This window comes from Oncorhynchus clarkii, chromosome 3, assembly GCF_045791955.1.
Source record: "Oncorhynchus clarkii lewisi isolate Uvic-CL-2024 chromosome 3, UVic_Ocla_1.0, whole genome shotgun sequence".
In the NCBI taxonomy this organism is placed as follows: Eukaryota; Metazoa; Chordata; class Actinopteri; order Salmoniformes; family Salmonidae; genus Oncorhynchus; species Oncorhynchus clarkii.
In genome coordinates, this window is record NC_092149.1 from 62270565 (window position 1) to 62290783 (window position 20219).

The 20219-nt window shown below is 43.0% G+C and overlaps 1 protein-coding gene across 1 annotated transcript in view; it reads right to left on the bottom strand.

Moving 5' to 3' along the window:
* The window catches only part of LOC139400897 (solute carrier family 49 member 4), a 62770-nt gene extending 57831 nt beyond the window's left edge, over positions 1–4939 (bottom strand). The window contains exon 1 of the mRNA XM_071145458.1: positions 4494–4939. Coding sequence (XP_071001559.1) covers positions 4494–4788 — 295 coding nt within the window. The 5' untranslated portion in view covers positions 4789–4939. The remainder of the gene's footprint in view (positions 1–4493) is intronic.
* Positions 4940–20219: the final 15280 nt, after the last annotated feature.

Below are 20219 nucleotides of genomic sequence, written 5' to 3' on the forward strand. Positions count from 1 at the left end.
GGAGGAAACACCATACACCTAGCGACCTGGGCAGCGTGCACTGCGCCCAGCCCGCCACAGGAGTCACTATTACGAGATGAGACAAGGATATCCCTGCCGGCCAAACCCTTCCTAACCCGGACAACGCTGGGCCAATTGTGCATCGCCCCATGAGCCTCCTGGTCGCGGCCGGCTGCAGCAGAACCTGGGCTCGAACCCAGAATCTCTGGTGGCACAGCTAGACCACTGCGCCACCAGGGAGGCCCGCCAAGTGTCATTTCTGGAGGAAACCTGGCATCATCCCTTAGGTGAAGCATGGTGTTGGCAGCATCATGCTGTGGGCATGTTTTTCAGCAGGGACTGAAAGATTAGTCTGGATTGAGGGAAAGATGAACGGAGCAAAGTACGATCCTTGATGAAAACCTGCTCCAGAGCACTCAGGACCTCAGACTGGGTGAAGGTTCACCTTCCAACATGACAACAACCCTAAGCACACAGCCAAGACAATGCAGGAGTGGCTTCGGGACAAGTCTCTGAATGTCCTTGAAATAGCCCCGCCAGAACCCGGACTTGAACCCGATCGAAGATCTCTGGACTGTAGAGACCTGAAAATAGCTGTGCAGTGACGCTCCCCATCCAACCTGGGAGAAACTCCCCAAATACAGGTGTGCCAAGCTTGTGGTGTCTTAACCAAGAAGACTCAATGCTGTAATCGCTGCCAAAGGTGCATCAACAAATTACTGAGTAAAGTGTCTGAATATTTATGCAAATTTGATATTTCTGTTTTTCATTTTTTATCTATTATATGTCCCCCAAAACGTTGTTTTGCCTTGTCATTATGGGGTATTGTGTGTAGAATGAGGGAAAAAATATTTAATACATTTTAGAATAAGGCTGTATCAAAATGTGGAAAAAGTCAAGGGGTCTGAATAATTTCCGAATGCACTGTATATACAAAAGTATGTGGACACCACTTCAAATTAGTGGACTATGCTATTTCAGCCACACCCGTTGCTGAACGGTGTATAAAATCAAGCAAACAGCCATGCAATTTCCATAGACAAACAGTGGCAGTAGAATGGCCTTCCTGAATAGCTCAGTGACTTTCTACATGGCACCATCATAGGATGCCACCTTCCCAACAAGTCAGTTAGTCAAGTTTCTGCCCTGCTAGAGCTGCCCCAGTCAACTGCAAGTGCTGTTATTGTGAAGGGGAAACATCTAGGAGCAACAACGGCTCAGTTGTGGTAGGCCACACAAGCTCACAGAACGGGACCGTCAAGTGCTGAAGCGTGTAAAAATTGTCTGTCCATGGTTGTAACACTCACTGTGTTCCAAACTGCCTCTGGAAGCAACGTCAGGACAAAAACTGTCGTCGGGAGCTTCATTAAATTAATTTCCATGGCCGAGCAGCCGCACACATGCCTATGACCACCATACGCAATGGCAAGCGTCGGCTGGAGTGGCCATTGGACTCTGGAGCAGTGGAAACGCATTATCTGGAGTGATGAGTCACACTTCACCATCTGTTAGTCTGACGGACTAATTTGGGTTTGGAGAATGCCAGGAGAACGCTACCTGCCCGAATGCATAGTGTAAACTGTAAAGTTTGGTGGATGAGGAATAATGATATGGGGCTGTTTTTCATGGTTCGGGCTAAGCCCGTAAGTTCCAATGAAGGCAAATCTCAATGCTACATCATACAATGACATTCTAGACGATTCTGTGCTTCCAACTTTGTGGCAACAGTTTGAGGAATGCCGTTTCAGGACGATAATGCCCCCGTGCAAAGCGAGGTCCATACAGAAATGGTTTGTCATAATCGGTGTGGAAGAACTTGACTGGCTGGTACAGAGCCCTGACTGCAACCCCATCGATCACCTTTGGGATGAATTAGAACTCTGACTGCGAGCCAGGCCTAATCGCCCAACATCAGTGCCTGACCTCACTAATGCTCTTGTGGCTGAATGGAAGCAAGCCACCGCAGCAATGTTCCAACAAGGCTTCCCAGAAGACTGGAGCCTGTTATAGCAGGAAAGGGAGACCAAGTCCATGCCCATGATTTTGGAATGAGAGATGTTCGACGAGCAGTTGTCCACATACTTTTGGTCACATAGTGTATTTTCTATAATTGTTGAGATCATTCTAAACATTATCCCAAATATGAATCACTAGTCCCCAGTCAACTCCCCCCAAACCACAACATCCCAGTTCTCTTCCTCATATACACACCCAGAGAAATGCAGCTTCCTTTCTGACTTAAGTCTACATTTTCAGTTTCCACCACATGACCATCATTTAAGAGAACTTCTGTTCCCCTAGTCATTATCTGTTCCCCAATTTCCTCTTGGTAGTGATGAGTGCGAGTCACTAGCTGAAAAAGTACACAATTGGTGACAAATTGATAATCCTATCATCAGATAAACTAAATCTGATTTTGATCACTGCCTAGTTAATTAATGGTTTAATAAATACAAATAAAATAAAGAAATTTTGGGGAAACATGAATTCTGTATCTCCGAATGTTTCTGCGGGTTCCCTTTAGGAAATCTGTTCCTGTCTGTCAGATCTCCATGTACTAAAGATGGCACAACTAAACAATGGCAGATGCTGGTATGTGGATCCTGTGTACAAAATACATTTCATTCTAATCTCTACCAGACAGTCATTGGAGCTGCTTTTCATCAGGGTTGGCCTACATACTACAGTAGCAAAAAAATATATTACACTGTATGACCTGTTTAGATTATGTAACACCCATAGCACTGTCATCATTTTGTTTTTAGAGAGACAGTCATGTCCCTAGATGACTAACTAACCACATGACAAATGCCCTTTGCTTTAATATGCTTTATATGTTATTTGCTTTTATGTTTCCTAGGGGATAAATTAACTGTTTTTGTCACCTGACAGTGTGTTCTGTGTGTTAGATGGGTGTTAGCTAACGGTGTCAATCAAGTGATGTGGAGGAACTGGTTTGGTTTGGTGGTTAGCTAGCCTGTATGGGAGCACTTGTCGCGACACTTATACATGGCTCCTTTTAAGTGTTACTTGAACTGCCTGTAAATTACACTTGACTGGACTGTGTTGTTTGAGAGATTGGTGAACGAGATTTCAGAGACTACACATAAGTGGGTCCTAGCAAAAACTACACAGAGGCAGTAAGTCAGTCACCATTTCTTACAGGAACATGTTATTCTGTGGAGGCTGGTTTGTAATGGTTACTAAAACGACTTGGTGAAAAGAACATACTGAAAAGACAGAAACATTATGTTATTTAAGGCCGTGTTATGGCCGTGTGGTGCAAGGACAACAACCTCTCCCTCAACGTGATCAAGACAAAGGAGATGATTGTGGACTACAGGAAAAAGAGGTCTGAGCATGCCCCCTTTCCCATCAACGGGGCTGCAGTGGAGCAGGTTGAGAGGTTCACGTTCCTTGATGTCCACATCACAAAACAAACTAACATAGTCCAAGCACACAAGACAGTCGTGAAGAGGGCACATCAAAACCTATTCCCTCTCAGGAGACTGAAAAGATTTGGCATTGGTCCTCAGATCCTCAAAAGGTTCTACAGCTGCACCATCACTGCCTGGTATGGCAACTGCTCGGCCGCCGACCACAAGGCACTACAGAGAGTAGTGCGTACGGCCCAGTACATCACCGGGGCCAAGCTTCCTGCCATCCAGGACCTACATACCAGGCGGTGTCAGAGGAAGGCCCTAAAAATTGTCAAAGACCCCAGCCACCATAGTCATAGACTGTTCTCTCTGCTACCGCACGGCAAGCGGTACCGAAGCGCCAAGTCTAGGTCCAAGAGGCTTCTAAACAGCTTCTACCCCCAAGCTATAAGACTCCTAAACATATAATCAAATGGCTACCCAGACTATTTGCATTGCCCCCCTTTTTTACACCGCTGCTACTCTCTGTTATTATCTATGCATAGTCACTTTAATAACTCTACCTAAATGTACATATTACCTCAACTAACTGGTGCCCCCGCACATTGACTCTGTACCGGTACCCCCCTGTTTATAGTCTCGCTATTGTTATTTTACTGTTGCTCTTTAATTACTTGTTACTTTTATTTCTTATCCGTATTTTTTTAACTGCATTGTTTGTTAGGGGCTCATAAGTAAGCATTTCACTGTAAGATCTACACCTGTTGTATTTGCTGCATGTGACTAATACAATTTGATTTGAACAACATTGCAACTAGGTCAGTCTGAGGGAAATGTTAAGATGTTTCTTTGTTTCCTTTCTTGTGGTTGATTTGGTTTGGAGGGGGGGGGGGGTAGCTTAGCTGATCAACTTTGATCTATGATTTCTCAGAAATATCGTATCTTGAAAGTTTTATAGGGATTTGTGTGTCAACAATTCACAACTTCATGCACTGCAATAAAACTATATAATGTTGGAATGGAGACAAAAAAAACATTTTAAATGACATGAAGGAAAGTACATTGTGTTCCAGTACAGTATTGTCAACTGTCATTTAGAACAAAACAACTCACCCTTTTTGTCCATTAGCCATATAAATAGCAGCCAAGGCGCGAACCCCACTGGCCCCCAAAGAACAAGCACGGCGATGTCAGATTTGGTGAAATCGTACGCATGCATGGCAGAGTTCTGAATTGGGCCCCAGGTGTTCCATACTATCCCTTGCATGAACGCCAACAAGGAAAACAGAGTCAGAACCAGCCATCTTCTCCCGTAGACTTGGCTGTAAACTGGCTGAATGCTCGTCTCGCGGTCAGGAGGAACAAGAAGAGGTTCCCTTTCACCCTCTGTGCTCGATGCAGCACCCATCGCATTTGATACAATGTAGCGTTCGTTCAGCTGCGATTTAGTCCGCGCGCTATGTCCAATATTCGATTACACAATGGCAACAAATGTACCGGTATCTAACTTCAATATCAGTTGCCCAGAGAAACAACAACAATCGATGTCATTGCTACTTCACTGCGCATGCCTGGACGTTCACGGAAATGGTCACAATTTTGAAAGCGAAACCTGGGATGTACAGTAGGCATTAATTACTATTAGTTGGATTCCGTTGCAAAACGTTTCGCAACCTCAAATTAATGTAGGTCCCGCTCCGTTTATTTCCTTTAGCTAGTGTTGCTTCCGTTTGGTTCCTAAAGTAAACGGTAAACAATTCCCGTTGCAAAACATTTTGCAATAGATGAAACATTTTCCAGCGGAATCTGACTAAATTAAATCAAATTTGATTTGTCACATACACATGATTAGCATATGTTACTGAGGGTGTAGCGAAATGCCTGTGCTTCTAGCTCCGACAGTGCAGTAATATCTAACACGTAATATTTAACAAATTACACGACATATACCCAATATACACAAATCTAGGTAGGAATTAATTAAGACTATATTCATATGAACGAGCGATGTCAGAGCAGAACGGACTAAGATACAGTAGAATAGTATAGAATACAGTATATACATATGAGATGAGTAATGCAAGATATGTAAACATTATTAAGTGAATGAGATACCGTAGAATAGTATAGAAAACAGTATATACATATGAGATGAGTAATGCCAGATATTTAAACATTAAGTGACTAAGATACCGTAGAATAGTATAGAATACAGTATATACATATGAGATGAGTAATGCCAGATATGTAAACATTATTAAAGTGACTAGTGTTCCATTCCTTAAAGTGGCCAGTGATTTCTAGTCTATGCCTATAGGCAGCAGCCTCTAATGTGCTAGTGATGGCTGTTTAACAGTCTGATGGCCTTGAGATAGAAGCTGATTTTCAGTCTCTCGGCCCCAGCTTTGATGTACCTGTACTGACCTCGCCTTCTGGATGATAGCGGGGTGAACAGGGAGTAACTCGGGTAGTTTATGTCCTTGATTATCTTTTTGGCCTTCCTGTGACATCAGGTGCTGTAGGTGTCCTGGAGGGCGGGTAGTTTGCCCCCGGTAATGCGTTGGGCAGACCGCACCACCCTCTGGAGAGCCTTGCCATTGCGGGCGGTATACAGTGCCAGTCAGTGAATTGAACCAGGGTCTGTAGTGACACCTCTAGCACTGAGATGCAGTGCCTTAGACCGCTGCACCACTCGGGAGCCCATACATAGGCCTATACCGATCACCCATCCCCATCCGACTCTCTTATCCCTTCCCAGTCCTTGTAGGTATCTAGCAGAGTAGAATGGACCCCTCTTTGTGTACCAGTACTGAGTCAATGTGCGGGGGTGACATCAGGTGCTGTAGGTGTCCTGGAGGGCGGGTAGTTTGCCCCCGGTAATGCGTTGGGCAGACCGCACCACCCTCTGGAGAGCCTTGCCATTGCGGGCGGTGCAGTTGCCGTACCAGGCGGTGGGTACAGCCCGACAGGATGCTTTCAATTGTGTATCTGTAAAGGTTTGTGAGGGCTTAGGTGACAAGCCAAAAAAATGTAGCATCCTGAAGTTGAAGAGGCTCTGTTGCGCCTTCTTCACCACACTGTCTGTGTGGATTGTCCATTTCAGTTGGTCAGTGATGTGCATACCAAGGAACTTGAAGCTTTCCACCTTCTCCACTGCGGTCCCGTCGATGTAGATAGGGGGTGCACCCTCTGCTGTTTCCTGGAGTCCACGATCATTTCCATTGTTTTGTTGTCGTTGAGTGAGAGGTTGTTTTCCAGGCACCACACTCCCAGAGCCCTCACCTCCTCCCTGTAGGCTGTCTCATCATTGTTGGTAATCAAGCCTACTACTGTTGTATCATCTGCAAACTTGATGATTGAGTTAGAGGCGTGCTTGGCCATGCAGTCATGGGTGACCAGGGAGTACAGGAGGGGGCTGAGCTCACACCCTTGTGGGGCCCCAGTGTCTGAGGATCAGTGGAGTGGAGGTGATGTTTCCTACCTTCAGCACCTGAGGGCGGCCCATCACAAAGTCCAGGTAAGGTAGAGGTGATATGATCCTTGACTAGTCTCTCAAAGCACTTCATGATGACAGAGGTGAGTGCTACGGGGCAATAGTCATTAAGTTCGGTTGCCTTTGCCTTCTTGGGAACAGGAACAATGTATGTGTATGTGACAAATACATTTTATTTGATTTTATATGCCCGTAAGCACACCAGCCAGCTGGTCTGCGCATGCTCGGAGGACGCGGCTAGAGATGCCGTCTGGGCTGGCAGCCTTGCGAGGGTTAACACATTTAAATGTTTTACTCATGTCGGCCACGGTGAAGTAGAGCCCACAGTCCTTGGTAGCGAGCTGCGTCGTTAGCACTATGTTATCCTCAAAGCATGCAAAGAATGTGTTTAGCCTGTCCGGAAGCAAGACGTTGTTCTCTGCGACGTGGCTGGTTTTCCTTTTGTAGTCCGTGATTGACTGTAGTCCCTGTCACATACTCTTGTGTCTGAGCCGTTGAATTGCGACTCCACTTTATCTCTATACTGACGGTTTGCCTGTTTGATTGCCTTGCGGAGAGAATAACTACACTGTTTGTATTCTGCCATATTACCAGTCACCTTGCCATGGTTAAATGCGGTGGTTCACGCTTTCAGTTTCGCTCGAATGCTACCATCTATCCATGGTTTCTGGTTAGGGTAGGTTTTAATAGTCACTGTGTGTACTGCATCTCCTATACACTTCCTTATAAACTCAGTCACCGTATCCATGTATGCATCTAAATTATTTTCGCAAGCTACCTGGAACATATCTCAGTCCATGTGAAGAAAACCATCCTGAAGCGCGGATTCCGATTGGTCAGACCAGCGTTGAATAGTTCGAAGCACGGGTACTTCCTGTTTGAGTTTCTGCCTATATCTTAACACGTCGAGATACTGATTGTTTAGGCTGATACCAGTGGTTGGAACCTACATTATTTTCCAATCGTTTCTTTCTGAACAGAACAATTCTTTTTTTCCCCGTTCTGTTCTACTGTTCCGACAAGCAAAATTAAGTTCTGAACTGGTTCGAACCAAAATAATTATGGTTTATATTGTTCCTTTCTTAACCCTCTGAAATATTTTTTTATTTGTACATTTAGCTCGAAATTCAATTACTTCACCAATGGATACAGAAGCTTGCTATGGCGCAGGAAAGCTATGCATTGGACATACAGGTGTAGTGTAGGGTGCGACATGTGCCTGAAATTTTGCGGGTGAGGAGAGCGTGCTGGGCATCTTGCTGTTATGACATGCATTATCTGAATTAGCTAGGCCCACAGAATTATACCTACGGAGGAGCGGCTTCTGTGAAGGAACTTTGAATGTCTTTGAACTTCAGAGATTTGGCTTAACTAACGTTGGACCAGAGCTAGCCCTTGATCATGACTCTCAGTTCCATTACATTGCACATACTGCCGCCTAGAGCTTGAGAGCTAGACCAGAGCTAGCTAACAAGCTTGTGTGTGCAGAGTGGCTCCAGAATTAAGCTAAAAAAAACATGTCTTACCTTTTTGTAGTTAATACATCCAATGCGAAATGTGATAACTATAGTATCCTTAACTAGCATTGTAAAAGTTAATCCATTGTTTTCTAATTAAAATTCTAATCATCTGAATCACGCCTGTAAAGTGCATGCTTCTGAGAGGGTAGCCTACACACACACTGGCAAAGATGTTCAACTGGCAGGCAGGCAGACACTGGAATAAGTTCCTGAATGACAGTCAGGGCTTTGCATAGGCGGTTTGTGTACAATAACATAACCGGTTCCCATGCTTTTAAAAGAACGGTTCTGTTCCAGAACAGTATAGATCACTTTCGTTCTCAGTTCCGGTTCTGTTCCTCAAAAAAATTCCTTATTTTCTGGTTTTCTGCTCTATTCCCTGAACCAGTTACAACCCCTCATACATATAGGATATGTTTCTTTATTTCTAGCATTATGTGGTGATTTCCATCTATCCATGTTGCAGAGATCAGCACAGCAGCGCCGTCGTCAAATGTGTGGCGAGCTGGCATATGCCCCAACACTTTTGATTCGGTTTAACAAAAAATATTGACACAAAAGTGTTGAAAATAGGGACAAAGTACTATTGTTTAGACTGATTTGCCTCATGATTTGTCAACTCGTGCACAATTAATCTGTGCGTTGCTGCTCCTTTTGCAGGCCTTAAAGAGTTGCCAATTGGCATAAATGCAGTACGTTCTTCATTTTGGACGTCAACTGAGTTCGTAAACTCAGTCCAAGGGCCTTCAAAGCCTGTGGGCTGCCAGAACGCCCATCCATGATCTAGCTAATTAGATGGGTATGTCAGCCTGTAAACCCTTGTTCACGCTGCATAATGCTTAATGCTCAAATCAGTTTTGTTTTTCAAATCCGTTTGGGAATATTCACTGTCCAAACAGCAAGTTAAAAGTGACCAAATCAGAAATGTGTGTGTTCAGACAGAAGTCATTTGCTGGCATTGCTACGCAAGTGATCATAGTAACGACAGAAGTGTTCGCAGTGGTATTTATTTATTTGAATTTGATTTAACCTTTATTTAACTAGGCAAGTCAGTTAAGAACAACTTCTTATTTACAATGACGGCCTACCAAAAGGAAAAAGGCCTCCTGTGTGGACGGAGGCTGGGATAAAAAATGAAATAAAAATATAGGACAAAACACACATCACAAAGGCTTTGCTTTATGTTTTGGATCATTGTCTTGTTGGAAGACAAATCTCCGTCCCAGTCTCAGGTCTTTTGCAGACTCCATCAGGTTTTCTTCCAGAATGGTCCTGTATTTGGCTCCATCCATCTTCCCATCAATTTTAACCATCTTCCATGTCCCTGCTGAAGAAAAGCAGGCCCAAACCATGATGCTGCCACCACCATGTTTGACAGTGGGGATGGTGTGTTCAGGGTGATGAGCTGTGTTGCTTTTACGCCAAACATAACGTCTTGCATTGTTGCCAAAAAGTTCAATTTTGGTTTCATCTGACCAGAGCACCTTCTTCCACATGTTTGGTGTGTCTCCCAGGTGGCTTGTGGCAAACTTTAAACGACACTTTTTATGGATATCTTTAAGAAATTGCTTTCTTCTTGCCACTCTTCCATAAAGGCCAGATTTGTGCAATATACGACTGATTGTTGTCCTATGGACAGAGTCTCCCACCTCAGCTGTAGATCTCTGCAGTTCATCCAGAGTGATCATGGGCCTCTTGGCTGCATCTCTGATCAGTCTTCTCCTTGTATGAGCTGAAAGTTTAGAGGGACGGCCAGGTCTTGGTAGATTTGCAGTGGTCTGATACTCCTTCCATTTCAATATTATCGCTTGCACAGTGCTCCTTGGGATGTTTAAAGCTTGGGAAATCTTTTTGTATCCAAATCCGGCTTTAAACTTCTTCACAACAGTATCTCGGACCTGCCTGGTGTGTTCCTTGTTCTTCATGATGCTCTCTGCGCTTTTAACGGACCTCTGAGACTATCACAGTGCAGGTGCATTTATACGGAGACTTGATTACACACAGGTGGATTGTATTTATCATCATTAGTCATTTAGGTCAACATTGGATCACTCAGAGATCCTCACTGAACTTCTGGAGAGAGTTTGCTGCACTGAAAGTAAAGGGGCTGAATAATTTTGCGCGCCCAAATTTTCAGTTTTTGATTTGTTAAAAAAGTTTGAAATATCCAATAAATGTCGTTCCACTTCATGATTGTGTCCCACTTGTTGTTGATTCTTCACAAAAAAATACAGTTTTATATCTTTATGTTTGAAGCCTGAAATGTGGCAAAAGGTCGCAAAGTTCAAGGGGGCCGAATACTTTCGCAATGCACTGTACATGTTTTTTATTTAACTAAGCAAGTCAGTTAAGAACAAATTCTTATTTACAATGACGGCCTACCCGGTCAAACCCTAACCTGGACGACCCTGGGCCAATTGTGCGCTGCCCTATGTGACTCCCAATCACGGCTGATTGTGATACAGCCTAGAATTGAACCAGGGTCTGTAGTGACACCTCTAGCACTGAGATGCAGTGCCTTAGACCGCTGCACCACTCGGGAGCCCATACATAGGCCTATACCGATCACCCATCCCCATCCGACTCTCTTATCCCTTCCCAGTCCTTGTAGGTATCTAGCAGAGTAGAATGGACCCCTCTTTGTGTACCAGTACTGAGTCAATGTGCGGGGGTACAGGTTAGTCAAGGTAATTTGTAAGGTGACTATGCATAGATAATTAACAGCGAGTAGCAGCAGTGTAAAAAAAGAGTGGGAGGTTCAATGTTAATAGTCTAAGTGATGAACTTTGTGGACACTATGGTGTTGAATGATGAGCTATAGTCAATGAATAGCATTCTCACATAGGTGTTCCTTTTGTCCCGGTGGGAAAGGGCAGTGTGGAGTGCAATTGAGATTGCCTCATCTGTGGATCTTTTGGGGCAGTATGCGAATTGGAGTTGGTCTAGGGTTTCCGGCATTATGGTGTTGATGTGAGTCATGTCCAACACCGGCATTATGGTGTTGATGTGAGTCATGTCCAGCCTAAAGCACTTCATGGCTACCGATGTGAGTGCTACGGGGCGGTAATCATTTAGGCAGGTTACCGAGCATCAGAGACGGTGTAGTAGGATTCAATCTTAGTCCTGTATTGACGCTTTGCCTGTTTGATAGTTTGTCTGAGGGCATAGCGGGATTTCTTATAAGCGTCTGGATTAGTGTCCCGCTCCTTGAAAGCGGCAGCTCTAGCCTTTAGCTCAGTGCAGATGTTGCCTGTAATTCATGGCTTCTGGTTGGGAAATGTGCATACGGTCACTGTGGGGACAACGTCGTCAATGCACTATTGATGAAGCCGGTGACTGAATTGGTATACTCCTCAATGCCATTGGACGAATCTCGGAACATATTCCAGTCTGTGCTAGCAAAACAGTCCTGTAGCATAGCATCCATTATGTACAAAATGAGTTACAAAAAATGCAAAAAAACAAACAAAATAGAGCCCGTAAAGCAGCAGCCATCCCCATCCGGCGCCATTCATTTTTAGGGGGCGGTACATCCTGTATAAACACAAACTCACTTCCTTGACAACGTCCTTCACAATAGCTCTGCTCTGCTAAGCGCAAGAAGTATGTAAGCCCTGACGTCTGCGGAGACTGGCGTCCGATTGACCATGCAGAGCCTTTTCTACACACAACACACACACTACACACACATACTATAACACTCATAATTTTCTGCTACTCTGTTCTTTATTTCTCTCTTATTATTATCTGTCCTGATGCCTAGTCACTATACCCTACCTTCATGTTCATAGCTACATCAAATACCTCGTAATAAGCTCGATATGCAGTTTCTGTAGAGACAAATCAGATCAAGCCTGAACTGTGTGATGTAGTAGGGAGTTGTTTCCAACAGACCAATATTCTACATAGTTTAGCACAGAAAACTTTGTAATTAACTACAATAACCATAATCCATGCCTGGTGTCAGAGTATTTCGTATTATTCTGAATGTAAATCCAAGACACTCCTTTTAGTAAGATATGTTACATTTCGTATGGTATGTATTATTGGATGTCATCACCCATTTTGTATATGATATGTTACGAATTACAATTTGTATTATGTTACACATTTGCACAATAGCTCTGCTCTGCTAAGTGCAATAAGTATGAAATTCTAACTAGAGTGTGCAAAGCTGTCATCAAGGCAAAGGGTGGCTACTTTGAAGAATCTAAAATCTAAAATATATTTTGATTTGTTTAACACTTCTTTGGTTACCACATGATTCCATATGCGTTATTTCATAGTTTTGATGTCTTCACTATTATTCTACAATGTAGAAAATAATAAAAATAAAGAAAAACCTTTGAATTAGTATGTGTGTCCAAACTTTTGACTGGCACTGTATACTGAACCTCCCGCCCCCACCTACTGTCGACAAATCATGTCAATGTGGAGCTATACGAAGCTCTCCGCATTGGTACAAAGTGTGGGTTGGTGCACAGCGATGCGGTACAGAGCTGACCTCTGCAGAGGCCATTAGGGTAGACTAGTTGAACATGCATACATGTACATAGGCACATAGATTATATTTAAGAACAATATCTAGCATAATATAAGGAAATATGGCATTACCCTCAACCTTTGCACAGTGACCAGACCATACAAATGTACCTACAGTAGCTAGGTAGGCAGACAGCATTTGGGTACAGCCAAGTCAAACAGGCATGCTTAGGCAAATATTTTTATAGTAAAACCAGCTTATCAGTTTTAGAGATTTACAACAGATAAATCGTAGTGTTATTGTTTCTTCTCATTGTTTCTCCTCATCAACTTAGCTAGATAGCAATTATTGTCAAACAAGCAAGCTATTTACATCTGTTTGGAATCCTATCTTGCATCATGCCTATAATTTACTGATTTTTAAAAGCCTCCACGGTCATGATCATAACCAATTGTCAATTATGTTACATAGCTAGCTGGTAAAACTATAATGAACAAAAATAAATGCAAAATGCAACAATTTCAAAGATTTTACTGAGTTACAGTTCATATAAGGAAGTCAGTCAATTTAAATACATTCATTATGCCCTAATCTATGGATTTCGCATGACTAGAATTACAGATAATGTACGACCACGTATACCTTAAAAAAAAGGTAGGGGCGTGGATCAGAAAACCAGTCAGTATGTGGTGTGACCACCGTTTGCCTCATGCAGCGTAACACATCTCCTTTGCATAGAGTTGATCAGGCTGTTTATTGTGGCCTGTGGAATGTTGTCCCAGTCCTCTTTAATGGCTGTGCGAAGTTTCTGGATATTATCAGGAACTGGAACATGCCGTCGTACACGTCGAACCAGAGCATCCCAGACATGCTCAATGGGTGGCATTTCTGGTGAGTTTGCAGGCCATGGAAGAACTGGGATATTTTCAGTTTTCAGGAAATGTGTACACATCCTTGCAACATGGGGCCATGCATTATCATGCTGAAACATGAGGTGATGGCGGCGGATAAATGGTACGACAATGGGCCTCAGAATCTCATCACGGTATTACAATGCATTCAAATTACCATTGATAAAATGCAGTTGTTTTCATTTTCCGTATCTTATGCTTGCCCATACCATAACCCCACCGTCACCAAGGGGCACTCTGTTCACAACGTTGAGATCAGCAACGGGAGCTCCCGAGTGAAGCAGCGGTCTAAGGCACTGCATCTCAGTGCTAGAGGCATTAGTACAGACCTTAGTCCGATTCCGGGCTGTTAACCAACCGGCCGTGATTGGGAGTCCCATAGGGCCGGTTGGCCCAGCGTCGTTCAGGTTAGAGTTTGCCCTGGGTAGACAGCCATTGTAAAACATTATTTGTTTTTAACTGACTTGTCTAGTTAAATAAAAAATAAATAAAATAAAAAATGAAGGTTTTTGAAGGTTACGACACCGAACTGCAGTCAGGTCAAACCCTGGTGAGGATGACCAGCACGTAGATGAGCTTCCCTGAGACAGTTTATGCAGAAATCCTTCGGTTGTGAAAACCCACAGTTTCGGCAGCTGTCCTGGTGGCTGGTTTCAGTTGATCCCGCAGGTGAAGAAGCCAAATGTGGAGGTCCTGGGCTGGCGTGGATACACACGGTCTGCGGTTGTGAGGCGGGTTGGACGTACTGCCAAATTCTCTAAAACAATGTTGGAGGCGGCTTATGGTAACAGCTCTGGTGGATATTCCTGCAATCAGCATGCCAATTGCATGTTCCCTCAAAACTTGAGATATCTGTGGAATTGTGTTGTGTGACAAAACTGCACATTCTAGAGTGGCCTTTTATTGTCCCCAGCAAAAGGTGCACCTGTGTAATATAAACATGGGACCAACACTGCATGTTGCATTTATATTTCTGTTCAGCATTTACAGTTTCTGATGTTTGCAAGTTTGCAAAAAAAGTTACAAATGGTAGGCCTAGCACAAGTTAGCAGGTGCCAGGCTAACTAGCTAGCCAACTCCAGTCATGTGCTCACGTTTGCTGGTAAACCTAGCTTAGGTGGCTGGTTGTAAGTTAAGCTTGCTGTTTAGTAGCCATATCTATGACTAAAAAGAGAATACGTTTTTAAATCGAGATACAATAGATCTCCAATTGTAAAACCTAAACCTAGATGTAGATTTTCAGAGACTGGAAAAAATGTGTCAGTTTATATATTTTGGAATAAATCAGCTGACAGGAACATCGCTGAAAGACATCCAATGGCTCTATCGAACAAGGACAACCATATCAACAAGCACAAAACATATAGTGTGATCAGTATCACATAGAGCCTTTGCGAAATGTCACAAAGCAGGACTACATTTAATTTCAGATCTTGCCCCCCAGATCAGTACACCAGAAGCTGAAATAGGGTGTATATTCAGCACGAGATGCCCAGACCTGCCTTCCTATTGGGAAATTATGTGTGAAACACATCTCACTGACCTAGAAATGCCTTGGACATGATGAAAACAAGCCCATATTCCCCAAGGGTGAAATTCCCCTTTAAGAGAAGAGGGAAAGGGTGATCGATAGCAGTTGCTTCACAAGGCTGAAAATATATGATCTAAGTGATTGATAGTTGGTATTCCACAGTCATAAAAGCATAGGCAGCATAGGCAGCAGCTTTATAGAGATGAGATTCTATGATTTGGAATGAAATAATATAGTCATCAAATAAAACAAATATTTTATTAAAGTCATGTAAATAAATAATGCAGTAACGGGCAGTCACTACAATCATGGGACTTTTCTTAAACCTCTTAGGGATCCCTTGTAGCGCCGTTAACGGGATTGATTTGACAACACCCAGTGAAATAGCAGCACGCCAAATTCAAAAACAGAAATACTCATAATAATAATTCATAAATCATACAAGTGTTATACATTGGTTTAAAGAGGAACTTCTTGTTAATCCAGTCACAGTGTCAGATTTCAAAAATAGCAAACCATGCTATTATCTGAGGACAGCACCCCAGCAAACATACACATGAAAATCATAATTCAACCCGCCAGACACAACACAAAGTCAGAAATAACATATAATGCATGCTTTACCTTTGAATATCTTCTTCTGTTGGCACTCCAATATGTCCATTAAACATCACAAATGTTCCTTTTGTTTGATAAATTCTGTCGTTGTATATCCAAAATGTCAATTTATTTGGTATGATTCAGAAAATACACCGATTCCACTCGCGCATGACTACACATTATCTAATTTGTTACCTGTAAACTTGATCCAAACATTTAAAACAACTTTCCAGATCCAACTTTAGGTATTTTTAGACGTAAATAATCAATCAAATTTAAGACGGAAAAAACTGCATTCAATACCGGAGGAAAACAAAGTGGAGCGAGCTTTTAGGTCACGCGGTCACTCCCAACCACAACAGTACACATCACTCGACCCTCGTTCTGAACAGGGCTACTTCTTCATTTCTCAAAGGAAAAACCTAAACCAATTTCTAGAGACTGTTGACATCCAGTGGAAGCGATAGGAACTGCAAGCAACTGCCTTAGAATTATAGATTCCCAATGAAAACCTTTTGAAAAGAGAGTGACCTCAAAAACAAAATCCTGGATGGTTTGTCCTCGGTGTTTCGCCTGCCAAATAAGTTCTGTTATACTCACAGACATCATTCAAACCATTTTAGAAACTTCAGAGTGTTTTCTATCCAAATCTACTAATACTTTGCATATCCTAGCTTCTGGGCCTGAGTATCAGGCAGTTTACTTTGGGCACACTTTTCATCCGGACTGAAAATAGTGCCCCCTAGCCTTAAGAGATTTTAAGTGTTTTATTCAGTGTTGTTACAGCAATCAGTCCACATAATGCATAGAGCAGTTAATGTTGAAAAAAAACGTGATCTTTTTTTATAATCGCACAGCACTAATATAGCTCCATTGTTCTATTTGATTTCATTACTTGTGTTACTATTTAATTAGAATTATTATTATTAAACTGCATCGTTGGGAAGGGCTCGTAAGTAAGCATTTCACGGTAAAGTCTTCACTAGTTGTATTCGGCACAAAATTTATTTGATTAATTTTGGCTGTGTGTGTCAGACTGTGGACCACCTGTCACGATGTCTAGGAGGGAAGGCTGTCAGACTCAGAATGGGAGAAGGCATGAGAAGAAGAGTAAGAGAACGGTCCAGTGCAGAAACAACTCTAAGCCCTAGGCTTTTCATGTATCCACTGCACCTTAGCCACTTCTTATACTGAACAAAAATATAAATGCAACAATTTAAATTATTTTACTGAGTTACACTTCATATAAGGAAATCAGTCAATTTAAATAAATTCATTAGGCCCTAATCTATGGATTTCACATGACTGGGCAGTGGTGAAGCCATGGGTGGGCCAATCATGAGTTTATCCACACAAAAGGGCTTTATTACAGACAGAAATACTCTGGTGGACAAAGCAGAGTCTTTACATCCCTTGATAACTACACCATAGCACCCATCGAGTTTAACAGAGAGGCGACAAAGACATCTACGTGTAAACATATACATTGCATTCCTTTCCTGAATGAGCGGTCGTTCATGTGCAAAGTATTCATATTCCCGTGAGCATAGCTTCCAACTGTATGTACTATAAGTCCACTCTCTTTGTCTCTCCAGCTCTTTATATTATTGATATCATATTGATCCAAGATGGCATAGCAGTCAGACGTCCTTTGTCCTCATCTTGTCGTGTCCCGTGTATATATATATATATACATATTTCTTCACGTATCTTTTATATATTTTATTTTCCAAAAACTCAACTTAAAAACACTCTCCTGCAACCCGCCTCACCAATTTAAAAAAAAGTATTATTTACCTCAAATCTGAAATCCACAATAGAAGCTAACCAGAAGCTAGCCAGAAGCTAGCCAGAAGCTAACCAGAAGCTAGCCAATTTACTGGGTAATGTTAGTATTCAGCTAACCACGGTTTGTAGTCATCAGCTATCATTTAGCTCGAAAAGCTATCGCCAGTTTTGTACACTGCGACTCAGACCAGAACATACCGGACCTATTTTTCTCTCCATAACCGTAAGCTCTGGACATTTTCACCTGGATCTCGCAGCTAGCTAGCTGCTATCCGTGTGACTATTGGCTTACGCCGATCCAGGAGCTCATGTCAATCCAGGAGCTAGCCAGCTGAAGAGTTCCATCAGCCACTCCTGGGCTACAATCACCTATCCAGACCAGTTTTACTGCCGATGCGGAGCCCCACCGGGCCTTCACGACTGGACTACCGACGTTATCTGCTCGAGGGAGTTATCCAACTGGCCCCTCTGCCGCGACGTTACCTGAACGCCCATCTGTGGCCCGCTAATCGTCAGCTGTCTTATCGGCTGCTATCTGAATAGGTCTATCGTACAAATTTTCTTGGGTCACTATAACTATATCTATTTTGCCAATTGGATTGATCCCCTCTACCACACGGAACCCCACTAATCTACCGACGGAAACGCACGATGTGGCTAAAAACAGACCTCCATCCTATGCTAGCTTGCTACCGATAGCCCGGCTAGCTGTCTGAATCACCGTGACCCCAGCCAACCTCACTATTCACTGGATCCTTATGATCACTCGACTAAGCATGCCTTTACTTAATGTCAATATGCCTTGTCCATTGCTGTTCTGGTTAGTGTTTATTGGCTTATTTCACTATAGAGCCTCCAGCCCTGCTCATTATACCTTATCCAACCTTTCAGTTCCACCACCCACACATGCAATGACATCACCTGGTTTCAATTACGTTTCTAGAGACAATATCTCTCTCATCATCACTCAATACCTAGGTTTACCTCCACTGTATTCACATCCTACCATTCCTTTGTCTGTACATTATACCTTTTTATCGCCCCCAGTTCCGGACGTTCTAGACGACCAATTCTCATAGCTTTTAGCCGTACCCTTATCCTACTCATCCTCTGTTCCTCTGGTGATGTAGAGGTGACTCCAGGCCCTGCAGTGCCTAGCTCCACTCCTATTCCCCAGGTGCTCTCTTTTGATGACTTCTGTAACCGTAATAGCCTTGGTTTCATGCATGTTAACATTAGAAGCCTCCTCCCTAAATGTGTTTTATTCACTGCTTTAGCACACTTTGCCAACCCGGATGTTCTAGCCGTGTCTGAATCCTGCCTTAGGAAGACCACCAAAAATTTTGAAATCTTCATCCCTAACTACAACATTTTCAGACAAGATAGAACGGCCAAAGGGGGCGGTGTTGCAATCTACTGCAAAGATAGCCTGCAGAGTTCTGTCCTACTATCCAGGTCTGTACACAAACAATTTGAACTTCTACTTTTAAAAAAAGTCTCTCACCGTTGCCGCCTGCTATAGACCACTCTCTGCCCCCAGCTGTGCTCTGGACACAATATGTGAACTGATTGCACCCCATCTATCTTCAGAGCTCGTGCTGCTAGGCGACCGAAACAGGAACATGCTTAACACTCCAGCCATCCTACAATCTAAGCTTGATGCCCTCAATCTCACACAAATTATCAATGAACCTACCAGGTACCACCCCAAAGCCATAAACACTGGCACCCTCATAGATATCATCCTAACCAACTTGCCCTCTAAATACACCTCTGCTGTTTTCAATCAAGATCTCAGCAATCACTGCCTCATTGCCTGCATCCGTAATGGGTCAGCGGTCAAACGACCTCCACTCATCACTGTCAAACGCTCCCTGAAACACTTCAGCGAGCAGGCCTTTCTAATTGACCTGGCCGGAGTATCCTGGAAGGATAACCAAAGTGTAAGAAGTGGACCAAAGCGCAGCTTTGTAAGTGTTCATGATTTAATAATAGAACTGAACACTGAATAACAAAACCAACAAAGAGAACGAACGAAACCGAAACAGTTCTGTCTGGTGCAGACACAAAAACAGAAAACAACTTCCCACAAAACACAGGTGGGAAAACACAGCTGCCTCTGATTGAGAACCACACCCGGCCAAAACACACAGAAGTAGAAAACATAGAACACAAAACATAGAATGCCCACCCCAACTCACGCCCTGACCAAACCAAAATAGAGACATAAAAATGATCTCTAAGGTCAGGGCGTGACATCCACTGCAAATCTACCATTCCATTGTTTTACTTGCTATATTGTATTTACTTCGCCACCATGGCCTTTTTTTGCCTTTACCTCCCTTATCTCACCTCATTTGCTCACATTGTATATAGACTTATTTTCTGCTGTATTATGACTGTATGTTTATTTTACTCCATGTGTAACTCTGTGTTGTTGTTTTTGTCGAACTTCTTTGCTTTATCCCCACCCCCTTTCCAATGTGCAACAAGCCGTTATATCGGGTTAGTCC